The 20,154-nt window shown below is 36.7% G+C and overlaps 2 protein-coding genes across 2 annotated transcripts; both read left to right on the top strand.

The window, feature by feature from the left end:
* The first annotated feature begins 4,919 nt into the window (after window positions 1-4,919).
* On the top strand, window positions 4,920-11,296 carry LOC127170127 (protocadherin beta-12-like). The gene is made up of 15 exons (XM_051117928.1): window positions 4,920-5,102; window positions 6,644-6,712; window positions 7,019-7,182; window positions 7,325-7,369; window positions 7,477-7,566; window positions 7,656-7,745; window positions 8,964-9,071; window positions 9,290-9,403; window positions 9,494-9,587; window positions 9,834-9,946; window positions 10,066-10,239; window positions 10,324-10,452; window positions 10,579-10,734; window positions 10,888-11,069; window positions 11,166-11,296. The coding sequence occupies exons 1-14, from the start codon at window positions 5,027-5,029 to the stop codon at window positions 10,954-10,956; spliced, it is 1,491 nt and encodes a 496-aa protein (XP_050973885.1). The 5' UTR covers window positions 4,920-5,026; the 3' UTR covers window positions 10,957-11,069; window positions 11,166-11,296.
* Window positions 11,297-13,045: 1,749 nt separating this feature from the next.
* On the top strand, window positions 13,046-18,358 carry LOC127170113 (protocadherin-like wing polarity protein stan). Its single transcript, XM_051117903.1, has 14 exons — window positions 13,046-13,192; window positions 13,695-13,820; window positions 13,919-14,170; window positions 14,263-14,361; window positions 14,985-15,157; window positions 15,268-15,416; window positions 15,576-15,883; window positions 16,222-16,332; window positions 16,660-16,848; window positions 16,964-17,058; window positions 17,256-17,420; window positions 17,510-17,704; window positions 18,107-18,202; window positions 18,298-18,358. Exons 2-14 carry the CDS (start codon window positions 13,722-13,724, stop codon window positions 18,341-18,343), a joined length of 1,977 nt encoding a protein of 658 aa, XP_050973860.1. The 5' UTR covers window positions 13,046-13,192; window positions 13,695-13,721; the 3' UTR covers window positions 18,344-18,358.
* The last annotated feature ends 1,796 nt before the right edge of the window (window positions 18,359-20,154 follow it).

The following is a 20,154-nucleotide window of genomic DNA, read 5'->3' as shown; positions in this document are numbered from 1 at the left end:
TGAATTGAATCTTACATAGATTTTATCTGTAGGTTATTGATAAAAGTTACATGAACAACCTATGCTAATATACATACAGTGCACAGGGCCGAGAGGTCTGGGGGGCCTGCAGTCTGCTCCCCTGTCCCTACAATCCCACCGTCTGAATGTTATTTTGTGATCACAACCCATCCCGCCAAGGCTGTACAGTGCGACCGTTTGTCTGCAACTGAAAACTACTACGTGCTAATATGTACATAGTAAAAAATATTTAGGAGCACCAGTGCAACTGACCCAATCAGCATATTTGTGTCTGCGCTCAAGAGAGCTTCAAAGGTTTCTACAACATGTTGTAGATGCAGCGTTGAGAGCCTAATGTATCACAGACATATCTATTGATTCCTTGAATGCAATATTAATCAGAATCCACTCACTGCTTTAAAACACCTGAGTTATGCAAACTTCTAGAATCTTCTAATTATAACAAAGATACAACATAAATAAGAGATTCATTGTGCAGTGTAGAGAGCTTTGTTGATGGATAATGGAATGGAACTTTGTGAGATCGCAATGAAAGGTGAGTGAAAGATTTTAAAGATTATTAAAGAGTTCACGTACCAAACACGTACCATCACTCTGCATGTATTTCATATGCCTCTCTTAGTTTTAAGTTGACTAAGTTGACTAAACTGTGTGCTGATTAACATGGTCCCTACACAATGTTTATTGCTCCCCACTCCCTGAGGAGTGGTAATCAGTTCAAGTTTACTTTACTTGGGAATATTCTTTCATGGATTTGCGCTACGTCACCACCTGCATCGTCTTCACACACAGACTAAACTTACTAGAGAAGCGTGACATAATATACCTCTTTAAATAAATGCAATTTAAATTCATGTCTTGCACTTTAATGCTCGTTGAATGGAACATAAACGCAGTCTTCAAACTGGAATAAGGGCGGAATATTTTAAGTTGGCAGGGCACTTGTGAATAGAACCGACATCTGAGATACACACAAAATGTGCAGAGCGGTGGTTCACTTACATGATCAACTAGCTGAGATCAAGCTATGGTGTGTTTATTTTATCTGGCAGATATCTGGCCATATGATTTCTGTGAGTGTGTATGTGTCGTGTTCTGGCCACATGACAGAGTGCTTGAATGAACGCAATGGATTCCAATATTAGTACATTTATGCTAAGCAAGTGCAAGCAGCTCTTAAAAATATTAACACAAATACAGTCGTTTTTTCCTCTAGTGATTTGTGTTTATTTTCAATGTACGCTATTTAGCATGTCCTAAAACATGGCGGCGACTACCCAGAATGCAATGCGCAGTGACAGATTCCCATGCTCTATAAATCGCAATTGGCTAAGCTATGTGCTTCACTTTTGATATGAAACAGTCTATTTCAAATTCTCTCAATTTCATTAGATATCTTCCACTGATATATGTTCACTCACACAGGAAACTGCACACTGAGCACAAAACATTAACATCTAAACTGGAGGTTTAAGGTTTTTGGTCCTGGTTTAAAAATCAATGTGGAGGACAGTCCTGGAAACGAACAACTGTCAATGCTCTCATTGTTCTGATGGCTATAACCATTGTGGTCATTGTGCCACTCATTATCAATCATGTTAGGTAAGTTATTGCTGGGCATGTGACTGCAGGTGTTTTTCTAGCTATCCATTTCTTTTGACTATAAAACAAAGTCTGGCTGTTTTTGTGTTTACTTTTAACACAGAATAAACTTCTGGTCTCCTGATTTGACATGATTGATTTACAGTATTTTCTCTGTTCCACCTTCACTGCCACTAGTTGTGATATTATTCTGTTTGGTAAAGTAGTAATAATACAAACTTTCCTCTGACAGAAGCCATAAGGACGAGTGTGTTGTACTCAAAAGGAAAAACAGTATTAACCACCCTGATCATCAAAGAGTTACAAAATATTGTCAAAGATCAGATACAAACAGTTAAACTGATTTGTGGAAAAAACTGTTCTCAAATACAAAATGTGCATTAAGTACCATGTTGTTATCTGAGATTATCTGTACTTTGTGTCACAGACAGAACAAAAGTTCTGTTTATTGTTTATTGTTGGGATTTGTCGTGTCACATGACACCACATCAAGTGTATATAGCATAAGTGAATATAACAGGTTGTACTGTCTTTTGTCTTTTTCCTTTCTCAAATGTAAATAAAATATATTTTTCTCTCTGTTTAATTTACATTTGTTATTTGGTAAAAACTAACAAACATTTAAAATTTGCTATAAGGATATTTAACTTAGTTCAATTTACAGGTAACTTAAATTCCAAAATAACTTTTCTGAAGTGACCAATGCATTTTCTTTTTTTTTAAAAACGGTCTCATAAAAAGACCCTTAATTAATTGTTACATTGGTTTGGAATTTTACACTCTAAAAAAATGCTGGGTTAAAAACAAGCCAACTTGAGTTATTTGGCAACCCAGCACTGGGTAAATATTGGACAAGATGCTAGCTACATACCTTGTGTGTCTGTGTTGACATACTTTTCTCTTGGAAAATAAACCAACTAGTTCTCACTCCCAACTCGTCACATATTGACACTTGGTCAGGACCCCCTTAGCATCACTTTTTGACGCCCAGGGTACCCCTTTTTGCATCATTTTTCAACACACAGGGTCGTCCATTGTTTCAGTTGTTTGTATTAATTTAATGGTTTGCATGCATTTGTAAAAAATAGAATTACTTTTATATAAATGTATACCAAAACCCACCCCTATCCTAAACCTACCCAATTCTAAACAATATAAAAGACGCAGCAAAGAACATTAGCGTGACGCATTCGGACACGAGACACCCAGGAGCCAATAGCATTTCACAACAAGGCTGTCAAAAGGCTGGCATTTTTTTAATTTGTGCACAGACAGACTGCAGCAGTACACAGGACGGAGACGGCGGTCGTGTCTATTCTTCTGAAAAATCAATCGTTTTGCCTCGGAACACTTGGAATGTTAATAATAAATTATGAATATAGTTGTATCTGCTTGTTATATCTTATGTTTTGTTGAAAAATCGTTAGGTTTAGGGGCAGGGGTTGAGTTAAATGTATAAATAATGTAATATAAATAAAACTGTTGTGACTGTTTGCATTGAAAAAAGAGTTTCTTATGTAAAGCACTGGAGGACCCTGCTCGTTGAAAACTGATGCTTTTAAATCTTTTAAAAAATAAAATGAATATTATCTCCACATAATCTCTTTGAGTTATTTTGATAATATGTCTATGTTATACCATTTCATTAAAGTCTGGTTAAAGATGTTCTTGACTCATCAGCTGATTAATGTATTTAAGAGTAAAATATATAATTAAATCAATAAAATCTAGTTAACACTATAACACTATTAACACTGCCTAGTCTTTTGCAAAAATAGAAATAGACTTTTGCTCTTAGAAAGCATATGATGTCTTACATATAAAATAATAGAGATACTTCAGCAGTGAAGTGATTACTATACGAGATACAGTGGGTTAATATGATTTATTTTTGTGTTACAGTTGCCCCCCAAACACACTGACTTCTTGCATTTAATTTAATATTATAGTCTTATCCTTATTAGTGAAAATATATCAATTGTATTACTAATTAGTGCACCTATAGTTGTTTCTTGTATCAAAAGACTGGTGTATTTCAAGTAGTCTATGAGTTATGAAGGAAAATGTAAATAATGTTACAATTGCACACGGACTCCCTTATTCAATTTATGTGTATTCTGTCAAATGCAAAATACGGCCCTACGAAGGCAGCTTGCTATATTATGAAACAAAGCAAATACTGCCAAACACCTGCGTCAAGCGCAGCTGAATCACTAACTCCATAATAAAAGACATGCTCCCCTTTTCCATCAGAAAACGAAGGACGATTATTAAAGATTTCTAAGATTATAAGATTTGAAATAAATAATGTGTCTGTGTGTGTAAATACTGTATAGCTACAATTTTATGTAAAAATATAAACTGTAACAAAAAAAGTGACAGTCAACAATGCCAACAGAGATGGATTTGTTGGAGTGATGGTATGAGAATTAAAAACAATTATTACAGAAATTAGGTATGTCAGGGCTGGAACAGGGTTTTTTGTTTGTTTTGATTGAAAAATCTTAAACATTTTTATATAGAGTGTTTATTGAGTTTGACCTTTGATGTATTCTGTACTGTCACTAAATGTTAGTGTAATAAAAGTAACACTTTTTCCCGATAACACTGCTAGTAAGCAGTGATAAGATAATTTTTGATTGTGTTGGCAGCAGCAACATAGATTAAGGCATACAGATTTGGAAAATTTCACCCAGCAGTGCTGGGTGTGAATAATCCATTCTTGTCATGTGTCTTTACAGCCTGTTCAATTACAGGCCAAAGTCCACCATAAAGTGTGGTAATTAATAAGGACGAATAATGCACCATTCATTATTGCAAAATAAACCCTGATAGGATGGTCACTTCCCAGAGCAGTTGATTTTTCAGTATTCTTCTCCAATTTACCAGTAGGCTACATGAATAAATGAAAACTGACATATTGATTTGAGTTGAAATTATTCGATTATGTGACAAGAAAGTAATATACAAGACTTAAAGCACAGCTTATGAAATCGTTGCCAGAACAACAGCTAAATATAACGTCATTGGTCATTTGACATTAGAATGTCCAATCAGAATGAAGTATACCAGAGGGCTGTATAATAATAAACAAGATTATATCAAGCCACTGAAACCATTGCATGAGCAGGAATAACGAAACAAGATTAAGTAACACCCAATAACAAAGGTTCAAAATCTTAGATATGCTCAAATAAACTAGTAACGTCAACTTCTTTCCAGAAAACCCCTCCTACAACAAACCTGGATTATTGGCTTCTATGAAACACCTTTGATACCTTTCATGAGGCCATAACTTTATGACACACAATAAAGAAGAGCTCAGCGATAGAGATGTTACACAAGGAATAGCTGCTCTCTTCACTGCCAGACGTCATTATACAAGCTGCACTGATTGTGAATTATGGAAAAGATGGCCTCATTTTCCATTTTATTTATTTTAGCTTGTCTGCATGTCCACGATGTACAGAGTGCTGTTGGTAAGTCAAGTTTATGACTGTCTAATGAAATAAAATGTTATAACCTAATATTAGCAGTAACTGGTTTAGGCACCACGTAACCCACCCAAATGGCCCAGCAGAACTCGATTTCTTCCGATGGGAATCGATCTATGGGAATCGATTGCATTTAGTTCATGCATTAACTAACACGAACTAAAAATATATTTTTTCAGCATTTATTAATACTTGTTAATGTTAGTTAATTAAAATGTTCATGTTCATGTTAGTTCACAGTACATTAATTAATGCTAACAGATACAACTTTAAATTCGGTAACACTTTAGTATAGGAACCAATTCTCACTATTAACTAGTTGCTTTTTAGCATGCCTATTATTAACAAATTGGCTATTTTTAGTGCTCATACAGCACATATTCTTCATTACCTACATCCCTAATCCCAGGCGATATATAAAATTAACAACTACCAAACTAACTATTAATAAGCAGCAAATTAGGAGTTTGTGTCAAAAGTCACAGTTAATGGTTTGGCGCGAATTGGACCTTAAAATAAAGTATTAGTAAGTACTTAATGTATTAGTAAGTTTTAAACTAACATACAGTTAAAAATGTACTAATATACAGTTCAAAACTAATATACAGCTGTTTTTTGTTTTGTTTTGTTTTTGTTTAGTAATAGTTGTTCATGAGTCACGAAAAGATGAATCTCAAAATCATACAGTCATTGTTGAAAAGGGTTCAAATACACAAAAATGCTGAAAAACCAAGGAATTTGTGGGATTTTTCTGAAGAACAGCGGGCAGTTTAACTATTCAGGGCAAACAAGGAACTCATGAACAACTATCACTAAACAAACTAAACAAATTCATTGGATCATGTTTTCATTATTCAGGTAACAACACAGTAAAAAGAATCAAGTGTATGTAAACTTCTGCACAGGGTCATTTTTATAAACTTAACTATTATTTTCTCTTGTGGACTATGTGAAGAGTTTATTTGCAAAAAAAGATAACTCTGTTTTGTTTTTTAAATTTTCAAATATCATGTTTTTTGTTACGTTACGTAACCCAACTGCAGTTTGATTGAGATTAATTGGAATGCACAATGAAAAAACATGATTTTTGAAAACAGTTAAAAACAGAGTTATCTGTTTTTGCAAATGGACTCTTCATATGTAAACGTCTTTTATGTGAAATATCTTATTCAGGTCAGTACTAAATAAAAATAGCATGTATTTTGTATAACCCCTCTTATTCTGGTAAAATAATTAACATTTTGCTGATTCTGCAAGGTGTATGTAAACTTTTGACCTCAACTGAAGGTAATTAATGTTAACAGATGAAGGCTTATTGTAAAGTGTTACCCAACGAGATACTATGTTGATCTGATTTAGAATGACCGCTGAAGCATCTCACCAGCATGGCCAATTTAAAACTGCCTGTTTAAGTTGATAGATTTCTTGTTTTTTTGGCATATTGTGTGATTTAATGCTTTTGTAATACCAAATGTAGGCTTTCAGCTGTCCATTGTCTTTAAACCAATTACTTGTTACTGTTTAAGGTTCCACACCGATAAACTGTGCAGCTGGATCTAATACCAATGTAGGGAGCATCCTGGAGGGATATACAGGTGAGATATGCTAACATGACTTTAACAGAATAGTATACAGTATTACATACGCCTTTTCACTGTTGCAAACAAACTGCTGTATTATTAGTAGTAGTAGTAAATTTTTTATAAAAAAATATTCTAAATGTTTTTATCAAAATATATTTGATTGTCCATGTGGTCATTTCAAGTGCTGTTGCTTGTGGGTATTACAAGAGTAATACAAGAACACTAGCGCACTGGAATGATCTAGTCTTTATGTGATTAATTATTATTTGAATATGTATTATAACACACAATCAAATGTGTATTTGATCTGGCTTACAGGTGATGTAGAGATTCTCACTAATATCAGACCAGAGGATCGACTGGTGCTTGAGACAAATCTTTTTCCTATTGGTTTGGAATTTGTGGAGCTGGTTTACTCTGATGGAGACTCGACCGCTACTGTACGAACCAAAAAACCACTGGACGCTGATGAACTAAAGCAGGTTTGTTCCAGCCTCACTGATTCATTGAGTTGGTGTAGTGTCAGCTCGTCCCTACTGACTGATAGCTTAGTCTTTCATCCATTCCCATATAGTTGACTGTACCTCATTTCATTTCTTCACTCTTTGTGTGTTTTACTTCTAGCATGGAGAGAAATTATATTATTCAGTCACCTGCTCAAACACAGGGGTATGTTTATTTCAACAGTAACGTCATAAAATAATTAGAACAAAGCATTATAGAAATAAAGATTCAGCACTAACATCTGACTATAAAGTCTTCATTCTACATTTCAGCTGAAAAACTTGCGGACAGTAGATGTTCTGGACGTTAATGACAACCCTCCGATCTTCCAGAGCAAAACATACAGCGCTACCGTGTCAGAGGTGTGTGTAATATCATGTCTTTATACAGTTGTAGTGTTTGGTCACTGAGGGACCTCACATCACTTTGTAAACTGTGTCTGTTGCTCCAGACGATAGATGTGGGTTCAACTGTGCTCAGGGTGAGTGCTGATGATGCTGATGTGTCTGCAGACAACAACAGAGTTACATATTCTATACTGGTGAGTCTGAGTCTAATAGCTTTTGATGTCTTACCACAAAACTGCATTATTTGTATCAGTAACTAAACAAAATTTCACCTAAGTTAAATTTTCATAAGGGCTGTCAATCAATTAAAATATTAAATCTCAACTAATTCATGAGTCAAAAGTTTACATACACCTTGCAAAAACCTGCTAAATGTTAATTATTTTACCAAAATAAGAGGGATCATACAAAATGCATGTTATTTTTGTATTTAGTACTGACCTGAATAAAAATAATAAAAAATAAAAAAGATGTTTAGATATAGTCCACAAGAAATAAATAATAGTGGAATTTATTTAAAAAAATGGCCCTGTTCAAAGGTTTACATACGCTTGATTCTTAATAGTGTGTTGTTACCTGAATGATCCACAACTGTGCTTTTTTGTTTAGTGATAGTTGTTCATGAGTCCCTTGTTTGTCCTGAACAGTTAAACTGCCTGCTGTTCTTCAGAAAAATCCTTCAGGTCCCACAAATTCTTTCGTTTTCAGCATTTTTGTGTATTCGAACCCTTTTCAACAATGGCTGTATGATTTTGAGATCCATCTTTTCACACTGAGGACAACTGAGGGACTCATATGCAACTATTATTATTTTTTTATTTTGCCATTTAGGCAAAATAAAAAAAAAAGTATACATCTTCATTCTGTTCAAAAGTTTACACCCTTAGCTCTTAATGTATCATTTTTCCTTCTGAAGTATCAGTGAGCGTTTGAACCTTCTGTAATAGTTGCATCCTTTTCCCTTGTTGGAAAGGGTTCAAATACACAAAAACCTAAGAATCTGTTGGACCTGAAGGATTTTTCTGAAGAACAGTGGGCAGTTTAATTGTTCAGGACAGGCAAGGGACTCATGAACAACTATCACTAAACAAACAAAAAACAGCTGTGGATCGTTCAGGAAACAACACAGTATTAAGAATCAAGTGTATGTAAACTTTTGAACAGGGTAATTTTTATAAAATTGCATTTTGTATGATCCCTTTTATTTTGGTAAAATAATTAACATTTTGCAGATTCTGCAAGGTGTATGTAAACTTTTGACTTCAAATGTATATTGTTAAAGTTTTGAAGAATACAGATACCTTTTAAGGAAAGAAAACTAAATAATATGTTTAATTATTTATTAAGCTCAGTTTCTATGTATGAATTTTTCCATGTCCTCATTTAATTCATCACTTTGCCTCTATTAACAGCCTCCAGTACCAGGTAACTTTGAAGTGAGAGATGATGGTAACATCAGGTTGACTAACCGTCTGAACTACAACAATGCTCAACAGTACATCTTCACCGTGGAAGCTAAAGTAAAGACGAGCTCTCTCACATCCTACCAGTCCTTTAGTAGACTATTCTTTAAAGAAATAATCCACACAAAAATTACATGTTTAGCAGAATGTCCAAGCTGTTTTTTCCATACAGCGAAGGTGGATGAGGACCACAAATAAATGACAAAATCTTCATTTTTAAACCAACACTTTTTTTTTATTTTATGGTAGTAATGCAACACTGTGTTTCTTTGCAGGATATAGGAGAATTCAGTGACACAACAACAGTTACAATAACGGTTAAAGATTTTGACAATCTAAACCCTTATTTTGATCACAGTCTCTACAAGGCATCCATTGAGGAAAATCAGGTAAATAACATCAGAGGACGAGATTAAATCTTTAAACACATGTCTGACCACAAAAACAAAACCCTTTATGTCTTTTCTGTCAACGCACAGGTGGGACAATTCTCAGACATCACTCCTGAGGCCATAAAAGCTCAAGATGGTGATACGGGAATTAACGAGCCTGTAGTTTACAGCATAACAGCAGGTAACAGAAGATTTACAACACACTCACATAACATATGTCCTAATCTAAACAGCCCCCTCCACCCATTTCCAAATATAGTTTCTCGATAAATGGATGTAAAGCTAGAGACGAAAGTCTCATCTGATAACATGAAAATGTAAAAAGACAAAACAGTTAGTCACACCTTTCATAATATACTTATATTTGAATATTCTGAATTAAGTTTCTGATAATGACAAAGCACAAATATCCACATTTTTGTTCCAGTTGTTCCAAATGAATATCAGAGCAACTTTGAAATTGACCGAAGCAGTGGGGTCATCTCTGTGACAACGGCACTAGATAGAGAGAAAATTGACCAGATAACAGTTCACATACAGGTATAAGACATTTCTAAAGACATTTATTTATTAAAAATTAGGTTGATGTTATAAATCTGAAGTGATTTTAGTATTTTGATTGTTCATGTTTTCTAATCATTTTTTCCCTTTAAAAATAGGCAACTCAGGAGGATGATGCCAGTAAGACAGCAAACACTGTGGTATCCATCACCATTGAGGATGTGGATGACAACTCGCCGAAATTTGACAACGATGAGTACACAGTATCTATTCCAGAGAATTCACCACAGGACCAGTTTGTGCTTCAGACTAGAGTCACTGACCTAGACCTGGTACTCTTCCTAAAAAAGCTCACTGTCTGATTGAAAAATAAAACAAAAACTGAGCAATTTACTAAGTGACTTATTTCACCCCAGGGAGGATTTATGGGAACACTGCAGATTATTCCAGACTCTGTCCCTTTTTCCATCGGCCCTGATGGAACAATTCTGGTGAAAAGTTCTGCAGACCTAGACAGAGAGACCACAGCCAACTTCAGTTTTCAAGTAACCAGAAGGCTCATTTTATCATGAGATATCACTTTGATTTTACTGAAGAATTATAATGTGATCACATTGGTTTCAAGCACCACTGTATAGTAAGTATGCCCATTTTATTCTTCAAACCTAAAGGTTGAAGCACAAGAAAACCCTCCTTCCACCAACAAAGCAACAGCTGATGTGACCATTGTCTTGCTGGATGAGAATGACAACAGTCCACAGTTTACAACATCCCAGTATGAGGGCAAAGTTTTCAGCAATCAGAGCATTGGAATGCATGTTGTCAAGGTAATAAATCATTGTTTTTGAGTCATTTAAATGTAAAATGTTTTAGTACATTTTCAGAGATTGTTGAGCCATAATGTCATTATAAGATGACTGTGGAACCATAAACATTGGAAAGAAGTTTACTAACTAAACATACATACATTTTTATTTAAGGTCAAAGCAACAGACCTGGATACTGGTTCAAATGGGGAAATCAGCTACTCCATTGAGTTTGGCAAATGAGAAAGGTCATTTTGAAATTAATGAGAATGATGGGGAGATTACATTAGTTAAAGAAATTGTCTTGGAGGACAATAAAATCCTTGAGTTTCCACTCTATGTGACTGCAAAGGATGGTAAGTTTTTATAGGTGTTTTGGAACACATTGATGGAGGCTGTGGATACATTACTTTTGGCTTAAAAACCACTGCACTTTCTTTTAATACCATTAGGGGGTGCGATAAGCAGATCAACTGCTGCAATGGTGAATGTCAAGGCACCTGGAAAGTCTGCTCCTCAGTTCCTTCAGAAAATCTATCGGGGCCAAGTAGAGGAGGATCAGGCGGACGCAGAGATCGTGAAGGTACTTACAGCACAAAGAGTTTCCTTATAATATCTTCTTTCCAGTGGCACTGTCCCTGTAACTGATATAAAAGCCTTTGATGACAATAATATGATCTGCTGAATTATAACCATCTAAACCAGTGGTGCCCAGACTCGGTCCCAGAGGGCCGGTGTCCTGCAGAGTTTAGCTCCACCCCCAATTAAACATGCCTGAGCCAGCTAATCAAGCTCTTACTAGGCATACTAGAAACTTCCTGGCAGGTGTGTTAAGGTAAGTTGGAGCAAATCTCTCTTGGCCCTCCAGGACAAGGTTTGGGCACCCCTGATCTAAACTAACAAATCTTTATTTTAAGGAAAAATATGAAAAGATATTTTCACTAAAATTGGTACACTTGTGTATGGGCTCAGTCTGAGGACACATGCAAAAAATGGCAGAGATTGGCCAGTTGGAGGTGCTGTAACAGGAAAAAATATGAAATTGGCTGTAAGAATGAATTCATCTGGGGCTTTTGCACCATATAGTTTTAGGAACTAGCCAGCATGGTGGATCCTAGAGTACCAATTTCTCCTTCAGGCCATTTTCCTGGTCGCATTTGTTGCACCAGCAGCAGGAACTCTGAAGGAGCAGACAGAAACGTCTTTATTCATGCCATTTACAAACGTCAACAACTGGTGAATGGAGGACGCTGTGATTGGAGCTGTTTTTGTTGTGTTGAAAATCCCTGCCATGAAGTAGTCTATATGCCTTATGCACTATACTCCAAGTCTTTTAAGGTTATTCAACTGCTTTGTGTGAGGAACAGACTGAAGGAATCATTATGTTCTGAAAATCAGAAGGCTTGGAATATAGCATGCATTCCTTTAAATATTCATTAATTTTGAGTTCTCACATACCGTAACAAAGACAGTGGAAATATGGTAAATAGTCTAATCATGGACCAATGTGTACTCTTTCATTTACAGATTGACTTCTTCTCCCTTGAGCCTATGGTTAATGTCACCTTAGCAGTTGAGAGTGAAACTGAGAAGTTCTCCATAGACCAGGACACAGGTGTTCTCTCGACCAAAGTCAAACTAGACTTTGAGGAGAAAAGCAGCTACACTGTGCAACTGTCGATAACGGATGGTACTAACCGGGATGAGGCATCAGTCGAGGTTGAGGTGCTGGACATCAATGACAACAGTCCAGCGTTTGAAATTCACCCTGCTACTGTCCCAGTACCAGAGAATTACACAGTGGGAGATAATGTAACATCCGTAACAGCCACGGATGTGGATTCAGGGTTTAATGGTGAAGTGCGATACACTCTTGTAGGAGGTGCTGGAAGATTTATTGTTAACCAAGAAACAGGAGTGATAACTCTAGATGCTCCCCTTGACAGGGAGACCCAAGATCAATACCGCTTAGTGATCACTGCCCAAGACCAGGGTCGCCCGTCACGTTCTGCTACCACCACTCTAGACATCTCCGTGACTGACATCAATGACAATCTTCCAATATTTTCCAAACAACAGTATGAGGCCACAGTGTCCGAGCATGCTGAAGTAGGAACAAACATCGTAGACATCATGGCGAGAGACGAAGATGATGGTGAAAATGCTGTTGTGACTTATCACATTGTCAAACAGGAGCCTTCTTCAACACCACCCGTCTTTACCATTGACCCTGAGTCTGGTTCCATAAGCCTAGCTGAAAAACTGGATTATGGCAAAGTTAAGCAGTACACTCTTGAGGTGGAGGGACGAGATGGAGGAGACCCCATTCTCACTGGCAAAGCATCTGTAATGGTTTTGGGTTGAGGATATAAATGATAAAGCTCCTGTGTTCAGTAAGGACCTGTATGATGTGTCCGTCTATGAAAACCTTGCAGGTGGAACTGCTCTGGTATCTTTGGAGATTTCAGATGAGGATGAGGTAAGAAAAATAGACATTAGAATGTTATTAGTTAACAACAAAATTTCCAACTGTAACTCTTACAGTATTCAAGCAACATCCCATAAAGTCTATGTAGTAATAGCCTTGATTTGCCCTAACAATCTCTCAGAAGACCTTAGCAACTGCCTAGCAATGCCTCTAGCAACCACCGAGAATACACTACCAGCACTCTAATTACCTTGAAACATTAGCAACCACATAACAACAATCTTTTAATTTACTCCCAAACATTTGCACAAGTGTTCTGAGTGGATGCTATGACTCGTCATTTATGCAGTTGCATGGTAACCCCATTAGAACATCTTTGCACCTTCTTAGCACCACCCAGAACACTCTAGCAACAAAAACTTAAAACTCTGTAACACTTTAGCCACTCTAGCAACAATTTGGTAAAATTCCCTACCAGTTCCCTACCACTGTCAAGCCAACATTCCAAGTTTGTTTAAATGTACTTAGCTTTTTTTCTTTTCTTTCCAATCAGGCTGGGTTCTCTAAAGGTCACTTTATCATGGACAATGATACCTTCGTTATCAACAGTCAGGGAGTAATATCACTCAGGAGTGATGCCAACTTGGACAGAGAAACTAAAGACAAATATAACATAGAGGTATAAAACTATCACAGTCATCTCTTGAACCCATCTATTCACAAAATGTTCAGAATGTCTACTGATTCTAAATGGGATACTGGCATTGTGTTCTTTAGGTAATAGCTGTGGACCAGCCTGTCGATGGCTTAAGCTCTACAGCTCAGGTTATCATCACTGTTTTGGATGTCAACGACAACAACCCACAATTCCTTCCTCTCCCAGACCCCATTGTGATTCAGGAAGGTGTGTATACACCTTCTTCACCTGGAGAGGTGTGCTTAATCTCAGCCACAGACTCTGACATTGAAGAAAACGGACGTGTCATCATGACTGTTTCCTCTTACAGCAATATCTTCAGTTTCAAAGAGGTGAGAACCTACACCTATAAAACACCTGAGTATTATCAGATGTTCAGATTTTATTTAATTTTTTTTTTAAATTATTTTCTTCTTCCCTTTAGGATGGGACTTTACTAGCTATCAGTGAGCTGGATCGAGAGACACAAGATGTGTATGATGTGGTCATTGTTGCTGTGGATAATGGGATCCCACAGGCAAATGTAATTTCCTTTTCTTTGTACAGTTTGAAAGATGTTTGTGTACTTCAGTAGAGTTTTGTATTGTACTTATTGGTGTATTCTTAGTCGCAACCTTAGAAAGCTGATTAGGTTGATGATTAGGTTTCCGTAACACACTGGAAATCGTGTAAATCGTTTTAGCTGTTTCCCATGATACAAGACATGTTCTAAGGCAGGGTCAAATCTTGCCCTGAAGGGCCAATGCCCTGCAGAGTTTAGCTATAACCCTAACCCTAACCCAAACACACCTGAGCAAGCTCATCAAAGTCTTCAAGATCAGGTGTCCTGCAAAGTTTAGCTTCAACCTGTCCCCAACACACTTGACTGGACATTTCCAGTAATCCTGAATACCTTGATTGGCTGGTTTTAGATTTTTCCATCTCTAAATGTAAAGCAAACTCCAGGTAATAGTTTTTTATGTTGCGCAGATGGTCAACAAGTTGAAGCTGCTATTGACGAGACACTGCACTGTGGATCCAACTTTGTGTCAATATTCAAACCTTTGGATACATGATACTAATTAAAATCCTTAAGTTACATGCAAGATATAAATATGGGCTTTTGGTCTGGACTACAAAAGGGTTGCTTGTGTTCATTTCCTGCAGAACATCACCACAGTGAGGGTCAATATCACAGACAACAATGACAATGCTCCAGTCTTCAGCTCTAACTCCTACAGCAGAAGAATTTTGGTTAAAGACGCCAAGTTTGGAGAGGTGCTGCTGACGCTCTCTGCCACAGATAAAGACGTGGGATCCAATGCAATCATTAGCTACAGGTAAGACTTTCATTCAGAAAAGTAAAATCTTCAGGATTAATAATATAAAAACACACTTACATACATGACACCTTTTTAAAGACAGATGCATTAATGTTGTCTTTCTGTAGTTTCTCTGAAGTCTCTTCCATGGTTGCACTGGATGCTGAAACTGGAGACATCACTTTGACCTCTGACCTTAGTGAGCTCACAGAAGACATGATGCTAAACCTTACTGCTATAGCGACAGATCATGGAACACCAGCACAGTCTGATGAAGGTTTGGGTCTGATTTACATAATTCCTTTGAAAGTATTCCTGTGAATCTGCTGTTAAAACAATGCAGATAATATTTGCAGTGTTCATTCTTAGTACATTCTCCTTCATTGTCCAAATCTGATCCAGTAAACATGTCAAAACATCTTTCTTCTTTCTGCAGCCGAAGTCTTGATCCACTTCAAAATTGCCTCTCTCACTGACAGTGTGGCTTTTGAGAACTCCTCCTACAACTTCATAATTAAGGAGAATGAACCTGAGGACACGATAGTGGGCAAAGTCAAAGCAGTAACAGGCAATCCACTGGTTACAGTCAGCTATAACATGAAGTCACATGAAGATGTCTTCTCTGTGAATAGTGAGGGAACCATAACAGCTCTCAAACCATTGGACAAGGAGAAAGTGGAGTGGTACTTTCTCACAATAGAGGCCGTAGACTCCAGAACTCCTCCAAACACTGCAGAGACAACGGTATTATGCTTGCTACAAACTAGGCCAGAAACAAACTTTACACAAGTACCCAAACACCACTGGTAGACAGCTAAAATACACATTGAGTAGTTGTCCAAGATAACAGCACCTCTCGATGCAACACTGAGAATGCACAAAGAACTTTTGTAGCAATATGAATTGCTTTCTGACAAATTTTTAAGAATGCAATAACAAGTTTGTGTTCACATAATTGCATAACGTGTTGCAGGCCCAAGTCTTGCTGTGCCAACACATCCAAATCCAAGCTTTCCCCTTTGAAAAAGCTGGCACAGAGTCCATGTATATTAGCATTTGACGACTTCTCTCTTGATCTTCAGGTCAACGTTCAGGTTGAGAACGTGAATGAGGCTCCTGTGTTTGAAGCAACAATATATAAAGCAGAAATTTTCAGAATCGCTCCCTACAAATTCCCTATAGTGAAGGTCAAGGTAAGCGTATCTAAGCGTACTCAGATTTATTTTATATGTAGGGGTGTTTACCAATGTACATATCACAATTACTATTGCTTACAAGTATTTTTATACTGGAAGGATATCTAGAGAATTTCTGACTTGGGCCAGTAAGCAAACACCTAGCGATCACCCAAAATATCTTACCAAATGTATGGATAATGCACTAGTAACTTCCTAGAAGACATGAGAAAAATGGAAATACATAAGCAGAAATGTAAATAAGTAATAGAGAATTGTTAATTGTATTTAATAAAGTATTTTGGGAGGGTTACGTAAAGGGTTGAAATGTCATGTGTCCCTCAGGCATCAGACCCTGATGTGGACGAGAGCTCAGAATTGCTGTATTCCCTGGAGTCCACACCTGTGCTGGATGTGGAGGCAAGCAGTGGTCAGATCTACGTACTGGACGCATCTAGTCTTGAAGGCGTTCTGTTCACCACACAGGTTAAAGCCACTGATAAACATGGACTGTTCACAACTGCAACAGTTGAGGTGAGAAGAAAGGGAGAGAAAGAGAAAGCTCCTGCAAGACTTTTTCAAATTACAAAGTGATTGACAACTGTGAATTCAAAAGATCAAAACAAGCTCTCATGTTTCCCACCTACAGATCACAATAAAAAACAGCGAAAGTGACAACGTTGTAATCATCTCTCTAAACCAGCCTGTGTCCACAGTGGAGAAGAAGATACCAGAGATTGAAGTGTGAGTAGGAGAACTGCCATTTCTCAGCCTACTTTCTAAATATCACATTGTTTGAGATAAAGACTGAAGCTGACATTATTCACTCATAATCTCTGCAACTGGGCCATTGGCTTCAAGAACCTCTCTTATGTGAATGATTACTTTTCCATAAACTTCTTCACAGATCATACTGAACATTTTATTGGTGTTTTATTTAGTTCCATGAAGAAAGCTTTAGGTTTGACTGTGAAAATCCTCAGTGTGAGCAATGACAATGGAATTGAGATGAGCACCATTCTCCGAGAATCTACAGCCAAGACTTACATCAGCTTTATTGCGACGGATACCAGTGGTGCTGTCATCCAAGACACGGAGGTCAAAAAGTAAGTTACAAAATGCTAATTATTCATAAATGATTCACATTTCTGCTTTCCACTGTAGCAAAGAATCTGAATTGTGTCAACTCCCACAGGAAACTGCAGAGTAATCACGACGCTTTAAAAGCCGAACTGGAGAAGGTGTTTGGTTCCGATTTGGATTTCAAAGTGGAGGAAGGTTCTGGAAACAATTCAGAGGGTTCCAGTCAAACAATTGTCATCGCTCTAAGTGCTCTGCTGGCAATAAGCCTTGTGGGACTTATCGCTCTGCTGGCCGTCTATCTCGTTAAGTAAGTTTATAGTGGTGGTTTTTCCGTGCAATTCAAACATAAAAACTAATCATTAAATGCAGTCCTGATGACCTGAAAATCATTCCTAAGTGTGTAATCATCCTAGTTTTCATAATCATAATCAAAACATAATAACTTGGTCCACCACTCCATAAGATGACATCATGTCTAGGCCAAACAAGCTGGGAAAATACAAACTTGTTTCACAAGTAAAATGTCGATTTTACACATCACACCCATTCCTGATGGATAAAACTAAGTACCGTCATGCAAATTTCATCTTGTTGTATATCCTAAAAAATAGGTTGAAAATGATTGCAAATTTTTTTAGGGAGTAACCTTTTGGTTGAAGTAGAAAGAATTGCTTAGTGGTTATACAATACATTATTTTTGCTGCTTCAGGATGAAGAAAATGAAGAAGGACCTTGATTCTGACAAAGAGAGCTTCAATATTTCCAAACACGAGACATCCAGTTTAGACAACAGTTTTAACTTTACGTAAGTGCCAATATATTGTCAAAGAGTAATTTGTTCTCAAATATAAAAAAGTGCATCAAGTTTGTTCTGACTAAATTTGTTTCTTCTGTTGATAGAAATAAAGACGAAGCCAGAGAGGTAAAGCACTCAATTCGGATTTAGAATTCGGACAATATTCTGTGGAACTGAAAAGCTTCAAAGTATTCAAACTGTGTTTTTCAGGTTGACTTCAGTCACAGACGGGAGTCTGAAAGATCTTCCGAAAATGGCACAGATTCGACAAACGGAAGCACCACCTCTGCCCTATGAAAACATCCTGATGGATCAAACCTCCTCAATACTACTCATTGTGAGACTTCATGAGTTTTACAGTGAATTCTGACACACTGTTAAAGCTCTGTTTCAAAACGTTTTAAGGCAATTCCAAAAGATACAAGCTAATCCTATAATGCATTGTGACAAGACACTGCTTTCAGTTAGTGAAAAATTGTCATTTTTACTCAACTTTGGAAAAGAGCAAAATTCCTCTTTTGTATGCAAGTTTTCTTTCTTTTAAGTTATATGCACATCGACTTGCCTTTTGATAATTAACTTTCAATGTGTTGTTTCACAAAGGGATCTGGACATCCCAAAACCAGCTTACAAATAACAGTAGGCTTTTGCACTTTAACCACCTCAGCGATGATTGTGTACCAAAATGCTTTAAATTTTTTGTCTTTGATGTAAATTCCTTTGTAGAATGATTAAACTTTTTCAAAATGTTTCTTAACTGATTTGTACTTGTATATTTATCACAGGACAACACACAGCTGAGGCTTTAAAGGGGTCATGAACTGAGAAACTGAAATTCCCTTGATATTTTGACATATATGAGGTCATTGTACCATAAAAACATCTTGAAACTTTCAGAACTCAAAACTTTGTCATTAGTCTAAAAACAGCTTATATTGAAGACAATCTGCCATAACGACAGGTTGCTTAAAAACCATCACAGAAAACTGATTATTACTTCTAAATTCTGTTTTTTGATGTAAAAATTTTGATAACATTATAAGGGGACCTCAGAGAACAGTACAAAATAATAAAGGCAGTTGATGATTCCTTTAGGAGTTTTAGCACACCTCAAACCAGTTTTTTTTTTTTTGTTTTTTTTTTTGCTTTGGGCTGTCCTCAGAAAGGCGTACTAGCATATTTCTCAATTCTGCATTTCTGTAGACAACAGTTGCACGTTGCAGCACTGTTTTCATATTGATCTGACCTGAAAGTCAATCGTTGAGGCATTTGCACACCAAAAAAACTGCATTCAAAAATATAAAAACCAGCATTTCTGAAATGTTAACTTGATATTTAAAATACTTAACTTAAATATTAACTTGTTATTTAAACAATTAAAACGTTACCATTTTTAGGACTTGAGCACCGACGGTGCGGGGATCTGTTGGAATTGCTCAGATTCTTTTTCTTCGCCAAAATGAACTGCATTTTTGAGGGCCTAAACATGCTCGAAAACTCATGAAACTGCACACACCAAAAGTTGTGAAAATTTACATCTGATATGGGTTTCAGAGGTGAGTGTGGCAAAATGGCTCGATAACGCCACCTATAAAATTTCAACAAAGCTACGTTGAGCTACGTTTCACATACATGTATGAAATTCAGTAGAGACATGTAACACACCAATAGCTACAAAAATGTCCTTCAGTAAGAAGTCCAAAACCCAACAGGAAGTCTGTTATTTAGAATTTTCTCACCATTTTGTGCCATTTTTGCTATTTTCAGGCGTTGTATTTTAACGAACAACTCCTAGAGATTTAAACAGATAACCACCAAATCTGGTCAGTCTAATCTCAAGCTAAAGCTTAGAGTTTTCCTTAAAAGGTGTGTCCATGGCAAATTTCGATGTTTCGCCATGAAACAGGAAGTTGTTATAACTCAATCTCCGATCTGCACCAAAATTCACGTTTGATAAGAGT

This window comes from Labeo rohita, chromosome 1, assembly GCF_022985175.1.
Source record: "Labeo rohita strain BAU-BD-2019 chromosome 1, IGBB_LRoh.1.0, whole genome shotgun sequence".
NCBI lineage: Eukaryota > Metazoa > Chordata > Actinopteri > Cypriniformes > Cyprinidae > Labeo > Labeo rohita.
Note: the sequence above shows the minus strand (reverse complement) of the source record. Positions and strands in the feature narration are given on the sequence as shown.